At 41.0% G+C, this 11,686-nt stretch overlaps 1 protein-coding gene across 2 annotated transcripts in view; it reads left to right on the top strand.

The window, feature by feature from the left end:
* crocc2 (ciliary rootlet coiled-coil, rootletin family member 2) overlaps positions 1–11,686 on the top strand; it is a 43,996-nt gene that overhangs the window by 5,424 nt on the left and 26,886 nt on the right. For both annotated transcript variants that reach the window (XM_013909374.1, XM_013909373.1), the window contains exons 5-6: positions 9,995–10,162; positions 10,253–10,336. In XM_013909374.1, the coding sequence (XP_013764828.1) occupies positions 9,995–10,162; positions 10,253–10,336 (252 nt within the window). The remainder of the gene's footprint in view (positions 1–9,994; positions 10,163–10,252; positions 10,337–11,686) is intronic.

Here is an 11,686-nt window from a genome sequence, read left to right as displayed (position 1 = left end):
TGTGTTTGTTAGTGTAAATAAGAGTGGGGAGCGTGGTTCATGAAGGGTTTCCTTGTAGTCTGTTCAGGTAGACTCAGACCTCCTGTGCTCACGAGGACGTGTGTCTCCCTCCGCGGCCCCCCATGGTTGCCCCTCCATGTTTTGGGGGAAAATTGTGAAGGTCACTGGCCTCCTCCCCGAGGACCGTTGAAGAAAAACCTAATTTTTCATAGTGCACAAAGCAGCCATTTATGATCACACTGCCCTCATTCTGCTGCTTAAATCTAATGATCTCGCACTGCTTGCTTTGCTCTTGGAATTCATTTTAAAACCGTGGCTATAAATAAAACGTATTTAGGTTGGCTTGTTTATTTTGTGAATATTTTTAGAAGTGTGAAAAGGCACTAAACAGATGAAATTAAAGCACAGCTTGTGGATATTTGATGCTCAAACCCAAAGAGTAGCAATTTGAATCTGAATATTTTGTTTGGTGGTGACTCATAAGTCAAGAGGTTCATTATGAAACTCCTGTCAAGACTCATTTATTATGCTGAAAGCTCTTGTCTTCGTATTATTTCCTCTATGTAAAAGCAGTTTGATTTTTTTGGCAGCTTTGCTTTTATGTGATGGTAATGCAGTTTGCTCATCAGTACCCGAGAGCCAAAAATGCTTCCTTGAGTTTGACGCTAACATTCAGGCCAGCAGCCTTTCATTCACACAGATTTCTCCATCAGCAGTTACAGCTGAAGGGCTCATATCACTGAATGTATCACATACATTGCATCCAAGTAACCTCCGTTTAATTAATCAGTGTATTGTACCTATGTCAGTATGTCTCATTTGCCCCATATATAGCAGCCAGAGAATATCACTGTGTCAAAAATATGATTGGTCAGTAATTCAGAATTGCTTATTGGCTTTCAGTGTTAACATTGATTATCAGTGATATTTTCCAGCCTTGAGCATTTGTAGCTTTTCCATGAGACCTTGTGTGAAACATTTTAAGTCAGCATTTGTTCGAGGTGCCCTCAGCTTGAACCTTCTTTCCTCTGTAATTTGCATTGACTACTGTGATTGAAATTTCTCTTGATAATTTCCACATTGTTCATAAACCTGCACTCTGCATTTTTTGGTGGGATAAATGTACAGGCCCTCTTGGAGTATAGGGTTTCTAGTGCTAGTTTTTGATCAGCTAGTTTTTGATCAGCAACACACTCTGGAGAGCTTCTCAGTTGGGGGTTGGGGGCAGTTTTCACCCTGCCATCCAACAGCTACAGTCTCACAGCTGGAATATGTCCCCTGCAGTCCTAGGGGCTAAAATAACAACAACCTTAGCCCATTTTATGCCATAACTTTGTGATCAGGCTGATGCATTGTGACTAGTACGAGAAAAAAAAAGTTTCTCCAAGGACGCTAGTCTTCCTGTCTCCATTTCTGTGTAATTGTCGCTTAGTATTTTTCTAGCAGTGAGGAATCCCAAGATCAGACGACAGACTCGATCTCTCCAGTGTGTCCTGGGTCTGAGAGTCTCAGAGTCTTCCTCCTGTGGGACATGGCGAAAACACCTCACCTGGGAGGTGCTCAGGAAGCATCTTAATCAGATGCTTAGCCCTCTTTGGGTTGTCTCTTTTTTAAAGTAAAGGGGGAAATGCTGTACTCTAAGCCTCTCCTGAATGACTGAACTCCCGAGGAAGTATTTGAGATTTTCTGTCTCTGAAGAGGCCACCTTTCCAATATACACATATCCATATCCACACATACACAATATCCACAGTGGTAGGCCAAAACTTAAATAACTCCAGAGTTGAATACCAAAAGGTAATAGGTGGTATAAACACAAAAGTAATAGTTGACAAATCTCAAATACACCAATTTATTTGGCCATGCCAACAAACAGAAACTAGCATTTCTACTTAAGTACAGAATGTCTTTACCTCTGATTGTTTTTAAAAGAATCACATCATAATTACCTCACTACAACAGGTAGTTTAGTTATATCCATGCAGATGATGTGCCAATCCATCTGTCAGTCTCTTGTTCCTGTCTCCTTGACTCGTGTACCCCATGACACATGAACTTCTCCACTTGAATAGGAACTCGTCCTAAGCCACTGTGGGTATTCCACCCTTTTCTGGCCTCAGACATAGAGGTGCTAATCCTCATTCCAGCCACTTCACATTTGGCATCAAACCACTGCCTTCATAGAATGATGAAGTCACATCACACGTCGATAAAAATAAAAGATGTGACCCTGAAACCAACAAATCTTGAAATTGCACCTTGAATTTCTGTCCATAGTTATCGTCAGAATCAGTGTTAAAGGGCAGTTCTGCCAGAGTCCATCAGCCACTGGAACAAAGATGAACTAAATGAACTAAAGGAACCAACTAAAGGCACTGCACTGCCCCCTGCCCCCGAAAAAATGAAAAACAACCAAACAAACAAGTTAAACTGCCAAATATATATATATTAAGCAATACAATTATAACTAATATATGCAAATTATTATTTAAAATATCATCACAAGGTTTCATGAGCATTTCGTTTTCATTTCATTTTCTTGTAATTATTTCAAGGTTGAGGCTTTAAAGGGTTAACAATTGTCCTAATAATGCATACCGTCGAAGCACCACTCACAGGACACCGTGGGGGGCTTCAAGCTGAGGTCAAATCCCTTGTCCAAATTCACAAATACGAGTCAACAAGTTGGGCAAACTCATAAGCATCCTCAAGTATGATTCTTGAGTAAATAAGGAGCTGGTCCAGACTTCTCTTACCAGGAATAAAAGTGCATCAAATAAAGTTTTAAAAGCTTTTTTTTTTTTTTACTGAAGTTCTACTTCTGTTACACAACATTCCAACTTCATTCATTGCTCAATCCAGTGTGCCAGCATTTGCCTAATTGCACCAGAGTAATAAAAATGCCAAAAACGAGAGAATTTCACCCACCTATATCTTGAAACCACACGTGAAAAACAAGTGCCACAATCTGTTTCGTTTCCCCTGTAGATTTAAGGGTTCTTTGAGTGCCGTGTCTCTATATCATAATGTTTGTGGCCCAAGTCAGTTGAACAAAGTGTGTGACAATTCAAAAACATACATTTTGCCAAGCTTTCCTTAAGGCTCTGAGCTGACAGAAGACTGTTAACATAGTGCTGGTGAAGTCACACCTGGACTCTTAAAGCCTTCCTCTGTGTCTCTGTTAAGTCACTCTTCGTGATCCCTGTTGACCCCAGAAAATTGCACCTGAACCAGGATAAACCTTGACCTAGTTTGTGCGTTGGATGGCCTCAGGAGGTTGGAGAACATGTTGGGGTGAATTCTGAACCTTCTGTGTTGCTTTTGGAGGCCTGCCAATGTGCATTTTCTCAGACATGGACATCCATACCCTACTCCTGAACACTTAGAGATTGCCTGCACAGTACTGCGGTGTGGCAGTCAGTTGGATAAAGATAACTCATGCTGAATGATTTCTGACACCAACTGCCATTTGCCAGTGCCCTGTGGAATTTTAAATCCCCCGGGTCTCTCCGTAAGAACCCTGTCAAAGAGATAAAGTCTGTTTTTAAGGATTGTATTACTGTCTTCTTTTACTGTTCTACCCCCCTCTGTCCCTAGTTTGTTTTTCCTGCTGGCACAAACCCATTCATTTATGCTGCAATTTGAATGGAAAACAGCCAGAAAGTCAGACTGTCTCAAAATTGTAAAAATTAATTACTTTTCCCAGAGAAAGAAAATGCTTAAAAGCCCTCCTGAAGACTGAATTTTTTGATGAAAGTATTCCATTAAACCTCGTAGCCTTTGACATTTCTTCTGCTTCTCATGTTACCTAACTTTAAAGTCAGACATAAAGCCTACTTTTCAGCTCTTTTTCACATGTCAGAGATCTCTAATCAGATGTGAAGTCTGTACTGATTGAGTTTACGTATGTATGTGTAGGTTTTGAATTGCATTGTCCTTGCTGGACACATTTGTGTTAAGCAGTGCAAGACCAGCCGCGTGTTTGTGAGCACTAAGCTTGCATTATGAGTTTGCCATTTTTACACAGATCACTTGTATCCCTTACAGGCCATCACAGCAGCTGTCCCCATGACCCAAAAGTTCACTCTATGGTAACATGCTCTCAGCAGTCCCTCCTCTTTTCCTTCCATTCTCCTTGTTTGTTATCCCACATTGTGTAATTACTGTCAGTGATGATACATAAACAGCTTTCACAATCAGCTGGGGCTCTTTCACAGAGTCAGCACTCAGGGGGTAATTTGAGGGGAGGGAGGAGCGGGTGAGCTGTTCAAGTAGGACAGTAAGTTTTTGGGCAGCTTGGGGGCGATGGACATCCGCTCCAGCTGTGTTTAGGAATCTGACAGATAGTGCACTCCATTAATTCCCTTTATTAAGCCTCTGGGTCCAGGCCAAGCCAGAGAAAACGATTGCAGCTGTAACCCTTCACATGCTGGCTGGAGTGCGCACTCACGGCCAGATGTCGCCCTGGGTGAACCACAGATAGAAAGAAAAGAAGACTGAGGTTGTGAAATAGTTCCTGGATAAGGCAGAAAATTTATATCTTTGTTGAAAAACAGGTATGAATTCACAATGTCATATAGCAGAAAACGAGAGAATACGCTTCCCAAGATACTTTATCAGATAGATAGTTATCAGATACCTAAATGTAATTACATTAGGTCAGTGAGAAGATATTGCAATCCTGAGATGCTAACTGAATGGGCTGGATTCTGATCTTATACCACATGAGCAAGGCAGCAAGTTTTGGCACAAACACCAAAGACTTCACAAGGGCCTTGAAAATGATTCTCTTGTTGCTTGCTGGCAGATGAATCAAAGCAAGATTATCCCTTGATGTTGTCTGAAATATTTATCAAAAGAGACAATACAAGGAGTGGCAGAAATCATAAATATCAAGAAGTATAAAAACTCTAATTCAAAGCACATTTTAAGGGCCTGAAAAGTCTTACACTTTGGAGCCATAAGCAAGGCTCAAGAAACAGATACTTGGAAATTAAAAAGAAGAAAAGAAAAGGACTCAAAGCGACCATATGGAGGAATAAAGTATACCATGACATAAAGGCTGATTTTTGTATAAATTGCATTTTCGGCATTATTGCAGAATGGCAGTAGATGACCTCAAAGAGCAGAGCTATGTTAGGATTGGGCTCAGCTCACTTTAGGGAATCATGAAAGCTGATCGAGGGTGATTGTGCTCTGAAGCAGATCATAAATAGCATGGGTGTTAAGCGAGCGCAATTCTGGGCCCACGGTAAGCCCTGTAAGCCCAGAGTTAGTGCAGAGGGAGGACTGGGATTACTTGCTTCTCTCTTTGGCTTTACAGTCACCACCGTATGCGTGTGTTGTGAAGGACAATGAGTTCAAGCTCACTTGGAGATGTGAGTGATGAGAGTTAATGATGCAAGCAGAGCAACGGAATAGATGGTGGTGTAGGAGGGTTAAGCAGTGGTGGGGTTCTCCACACCAGGCTGTTATGGCACCCTCCTGGGAGCTTCCTGCAAGGAGCATGGTTAATCCGGAGCAGCCCCTGGCCTCCTGCTTTACAGCTGACTGGGGACAAACTATAAAAAAGCGTCATCTCTGTATTTTGTGGAGTAAGGGCGAGGCGCTGGCAAGAAGCCCATGTGCTGCAGCCATGTATGAAAAAGCACAAACAACCCTTGGTGTCAGGGTAGGGTGGGGCCCTTGTGGAGTTACCAGGGTAGCCTGGTCATTGGGTGCATCAGGTAGTTGGGTGGTAGGGATGGTGCATGCTAAACAGGCACAGATGCTGATGGAAATTAATTTCTTGTGCTTTATAAATAAAAGACAGTTTGACTAAATTAAAGAAAATCTGTGTTTTCCTGACTTTCAAGCTCTAAGGGGCTGTATCCATGCAAATCTAGTTTTAATGGTCAATTATTTTATTTTTTAGAAAGTCAATGAAGTCCAGAGAATAGAAGATAGTCCTGATAAAGCTGTAGCTGTGTTCTACATTAGAGCTTGTGATATGAGTGTTCTAATAGTGTACTGCAGCTTTAGGTGTGTATAAATTCTCAGTCCCATTTAATCCAGGGTTCAGACATGATCATCATTTCAAGCTCATCTAGCAACTTGAACTAATGCTCTAATACTATGCTAATTCCAGTTTCAGACACAGTGAGTTTTGTTGGAATGTACTTATCATGTACATATCATTCCAATAAGTACAATTATTTACATCTTTACTACAGATTTGCCTGCAAAACACTGTTTAAACTGCTGTGAGAGGACAATCCGCGACCATCTTTGCAATTACTGAATATGCATATGGAGAAGATGAATATAGTCACCATGATGCTGCCCATTGACTTTAAAGTAGTCATTTTGAACACTGAATGTCAGAATTTTGGCCATTGCATCTTGGTTTTGTGAAACTAGAAATTATCATGTTTAGATGACAAGGGTAAATCACAGGGTAATAAAAAAGCTAGAATTTCATAGACAAGAACTAAGCCACAAACTTCTAGGACAGACTGAACATGACAAACCCGGTTAAGGGATCCAGTTTAGTAAGTCAAATTAGCTGCTGTTGGTGTGGCAGCTTTTGGCTGTAGCTACCTGTGTTGGTGCACCAATCAATCTGCACAGAATGAGACTAGCAACAACGTAGCAACGAGTGATTATGGAAAAATTAGTCCAACTCAATGATTTGTAGCAGTGATAGGGAAAATAACTATTAGCAGCTTAAAGTAGGTGCCCCCAAGAAAATGTTTCTCATCTATAAGGGAAGTGATTAAAAGAGGTAGTAAAAACATTAAAGAATTATCCATGCAACTGGATCCTGATGTAATACAACCCAAATGTTTAACAGAAATGAAGAGCTGCTGTGCTGGTTGAGGAGCCAAAGAGTTGGGTTGACTGGGAATCTGGAACATCAATTTTTGTGGTTTTTATTATTGTTATTGTCATGAAAGAACAAAACAATATTAGCAAACTAAATCTGCTTATTGTAGCAGGCTGTAAAATTGTTTATTTCTGCTGTTAAGTTGAACATATTAACATGGCATCTATGAGGGTTGACTCACTTTTGGGCCCTCAAGTGGCCACTGCAGTTTTCTTCATTTTTCAGGTATTACTCACCAAAATTGGTTGTTGGGACATTGCTACAAATCTCTACGTGTTAGTGCATAGAGTGGTTCAGTACTGTTGTAGAATAAAAGAAATGCAAGGCTCAAATTATACATGTATAGGATCCTTATGCGCGTGCATAGACAAGAGGCATGAAGATATATCGCCCATCTATTGTAGCGCCTGAATTTACCAGGATCCTTTATCTGAATCCTGCATTCTGCACCGTGTATATTGAAGTGATGGATATTTTTTGTTGTTGTTGTTTGTTTATGTTTCTTTTTCTCACAGTGTTGGATTTCTTTTTGATGTGGCTACGAGAGTTACAGTTTCAGCATCACATGGCACCGAATATACATGGCGCTCATATCCTGTAGTATTTATAAAGTGCATGCTTGTTAGTAAGTCAGTGTTATTGCTTTAGTTGTGCCAAAATACTTGAAAAGATGCATAATCACCAATGCTCCACACACAGCTGTTTCCAGGAGTCCCTTTAAACACAGCTGCTGCAGTGCTGTGCGTTTCAAACACTCCGCCCATGTTGTTCCTCCCTTCTCAGTCCCTAAAGCTGTCACCTCAACAACGGGCAGTAAAAGACGTTTTTGTGCTCCCCATGTCCTCAGAGAAAAACATCAAAAGCACAGAGCCAAGTGCGTGATGACCGTAAGTGTAGTTTGTAGTATAAATTTCTGAAAAGGGCATTTGAAAATGTGTTAATAATGGTGGCAAAGTGGCTGGGTCCAGTGTTGAACACTGAGACTATTGTCTTGGCTCTCTTGGAGCCTGCTGGAGAGATTAAGCACCAAGAGAAGAGATGAGGTACAGAAGAGAAGAGGGAGGGAGTGGGTCGCAGGGTTGATTTGACGAGCTTGGATGGTGGTTTGGAGCGTATTGCAGGGGAGGGGGGCTCGCTCGCTTGCTCTCACTCTCTTCATCTCTTTTTAAATGAGAAGTCGGCAAGGGCAGCTAGAGGCACGCAGTGTGTTGTAGTGCTCTAGGGCCATGTGGTTTGTATTAGTGAGGACAGGGTGTCTGGCACCAGCATAGAGAGTGGGTGGTGCACAGGGAGTTTAGGTTGTATGGGGTTGAGAGGTTACAGGACATTTGGATTTCAGATATGGGAGAGAAAATGAGATTCCACAATGAGGAAGACCAGGACAGTATTGATATTATCACCCCTTACTCTGTCTTTAGCTTAATACTGCTGCTCTTTAGATTTTTAAAGCCAATCAAAATTTGACATTTTTGGTTTGGAATGTATTTCAATGAGCTAAAATGCTTTGAATACTTTGAAATACTTTACTGAAAACAGTAATACTCGAAACCACAGAAACTGCGTAATGGTGATTGAGTCTAAGACAGCATGGCAGAGCTGGGTACTGGTATGAGTCTAGACAATGCCGATGAAGATGAAGCAGATGGAGACTTAGATGAGGCTCTTTGAACGACCAGGATGAGGAAGACATGAAGAGGAGGTGGAGAGAGGTGCAGGGAACAGAGGCTGATTGGCTTGTTTGAGGCAGATAAGAAAATATCAGAACACAACAAAAGAAATGAGTTGACACCATAGGAAAATGGGAAATTATGTCACGGTTTGCCCTGGCAGACCGTGGGGATGTGTGGAAGGAGGACCCGAAACCTGGACTCTTTAGTGAAGACAGTGCGTTTATTTACAGTGAGGTAAATAACAGATGCATACAAAATTCCCGTTGCTTCCTAGACTCCCGTGTGTGTGTTCCCCTCCGTGCTGTCCTTCTGGTTCCTCGTTCCGTCTGCAGGAAAATAACTGAAGCAGCCGTCAACACTGACCTCCGCGGGCATACACGATCTGCACTACCGTACACTGACGCACACTAACTTGGGATGTAACGCAATGATCCCACACCGGTGGGAGCTCCAACACTCTCCTAAATAGCTCCCCCGACGAGCCCTGATCAGCAGCAGGTGTGTGGCAGGGACTTCAGGTGTGGCCAGTCCTCCAGCAGGGCCACACCCATTCGGCCTGCAAGTGCCTGTCATCCATCCTACAGCCACACACATATACACACACACACACCCTGCCTACACATACAATAAGTGGAACACAGACATGACAGCATTGTGCAGAAGACACACACATCACAAAATAATAATAATAATAATTATAATAATTATAGTCCACCCCGAGTCCCCGGAACCGGGTCCGTGACAAATTATGTGAATATTTTATACAGTAGCTACTGATTATATAAGATAGACCTGCATTCATCTATTTTCTGCCACATATCTGAGTCCAGGTTGCAGAGACAGCAGTCTAACCGGAGGTGTCCAGACCTCCTTCTCCCCAGTTACCTCCTTAAGCTGTCCAGGAGGGAAACTGACACCTTCCCAAAGCAGGAAAGAGACATAATCCAGGATTGCTTCCCAGTTGGACGCCTTAAACACCTTAACTGGAACTTTAGGTTATGATAGAGCAATGAAAGCCCAAGCTCCATCCATATTACTGCACTGTTCCTTCTGCTCCATTCTTCCCCCCTCCATTCTTCCCCCACTCACTAACAAAACACCTGAGATACCTGAACTTTACTGCTTCTGTGTCTGCAGTAAACAGGAATACAAGAGTAATAGTCTATAAAATAAATAAATATTAAGGTAGCCTTTTGTTGCACTTTGCAAAAACTCCTGTCTTTATGAATAGTGGGTGATTTTACAGTGAGTACCATACAGCAGAGAGAGTTCAAGGCTTCTCTGAAACTCTGTAAATAAAATAAAGTTTAGGTTTTATAGAGAAAAGACTTCTGAAACTTCTCAAAGTCCTTCTGATAAACTGGTAAATGAATTCAAAGGCCATGTGTGATGTGCACAATGATGTGCATCCTTCTAAGGCTCTGTTGCTTTGTTGTATTTGTTTGTTGCTCTACTCCAGCTTGATCAGATACTGATGTTGCAGCCAGCGGTGGACTCAGACCAGCACAGTGTATCAACAGAAGCCATGCAACCACAGAACAAGGAGAGAGCCTATAGGCAAAAACTGTTGGCCTATCAGGAAGCCCAACAGAGACAGGTCCAACTTGTTCAGAAGCTGCAGACCAAGGTAGCTAGAAATGGATCTCACAGTTTAGACACCTCTACACGTATGCCTTGAAGCTTCCTAACCATCCGTCTTGCATTTGTCTTATATAAGGTGATTCAGTATAAGAAGAGATGTGGGGAACTTGAAGAGCAAGTTCTGGAGAAGACTTCGGAAACTGAAAAGATGAGATTGTTGGTGTGTTTTTCCGACAGTATTAGAATCAGTACTGCTTTGGTATAAATTAAAAATTTAAGTTTTATAAGCCTACTAGAGTCATTTAGAGGTTCATTTGCTCCTTACACCCAACTGACTGTTAAGCTGATGATGCATGTTTAAAACAATCTTATTAAGCTCTTTGTTTTTTATAAATTTCAAATGCAAATGATCTCGCCTGATAAAGAAGGAATGTGGCACAATGCCGGGTGATATTGATAAAGTCAGTCTTAATTATTATCACAATTGCATTACAGTCAAATAATTTAAAAAGTAATGTTTTACATTTTTGCCCTTTTTAATCTCACACAAAATAATTATTCAAAATTAATTTAAATATAATTTAAAACTATTAGCTATTATAACTCAATCTGGAATTTATTTTAGAATCACGTTTAGGTTTTCAGACAAATGAGCATATTGTAAATGTATTGGGTTTGAGCAAATATTGGTATTTTACCTATACCATTTTACTACTCAATATACAGTATCACCATTACTAATGAGTTCACTGTTTAATAGGCAGTAGACTCCGTTTTTGTGTGATCTTTGACAGCTGTTAACTTGGGCAAAGTTAGATTTTTGATGCTTCTCTGCTCTGTGGACTTGCTTTCGGAAAGTACCACTTTTTTAGTTCCATTTATATAAAAGATGTATGTAGCCTCTGTGACCCACTGGTTTTTAACACTGAAGTTTTAGTGTTAGCATTTGTCTGCTCCGTGTTGCTTGTCTTGGATGCAGGAGTAACCTTATTTTGAATTTTATTAGCTAGCACTAACAAGCTTTGTAAACAAGCCATGTCCAGAAATTGTACAGATGCACAAACACAACATCTTCTAATTAGTGATAAGTAATATAAATAAAACACTACAATTTCCCTCACCAAAAGTTAAGCACAATCTTCCTGGGTGGTCTGTACCAAGAAAACCCTATTAAAATGATTTTTTTTAAAATGGCTGAGGTTAAGTGTACTGATTTCACTGAGGCCTGAGGGCAATGATTGGCTAAAGCCGCCCGTGTGGGAACACCTATAAATCAAAGATACCAGGCTGTAAATTTTAGCTCAGTTTTGGTACTAACCTCAAGTGGCCATTAGAGGAACTGCATTTATTGGCATTGTCTTTTACCCCTGGAAAATGTCAAACACTAAATGTACTGCATTATATAGTGTATAAGCTGTTTTAGACACACAGGTAAACTTTATTATGTCCCACTTTTATTCAAATGCACTTAAATGTATCAGATTGCAAAGCCCACGCAGAGACTTTTGATTAGTACACTGTAATTATGGTGATTTTTGTATATGGCCTCATGGTTATCAGGATGCCCGTA

Source organism: Pundamilia nyererei, unplaced genomic scaffold, assembly GCF_000239375.1.
Source record: "Pundamilia nyererei isolate P.nyererei 1_Seehausen unplaced genomic scaffold, PunNye1.0 scaffold00023, whole genome shotgun sequence".
Lineage (NCBI taxonomy): Eukaryota > Metazoa > Chordata > Actinopteri > Cichliformes > Cichlidae > Pundamilia > Pundamilia nyererei.
Note: the sequence above shows the minus strand (reverse complement) of the source record. Positions and strands in the feature narration are given on the sequence as shown.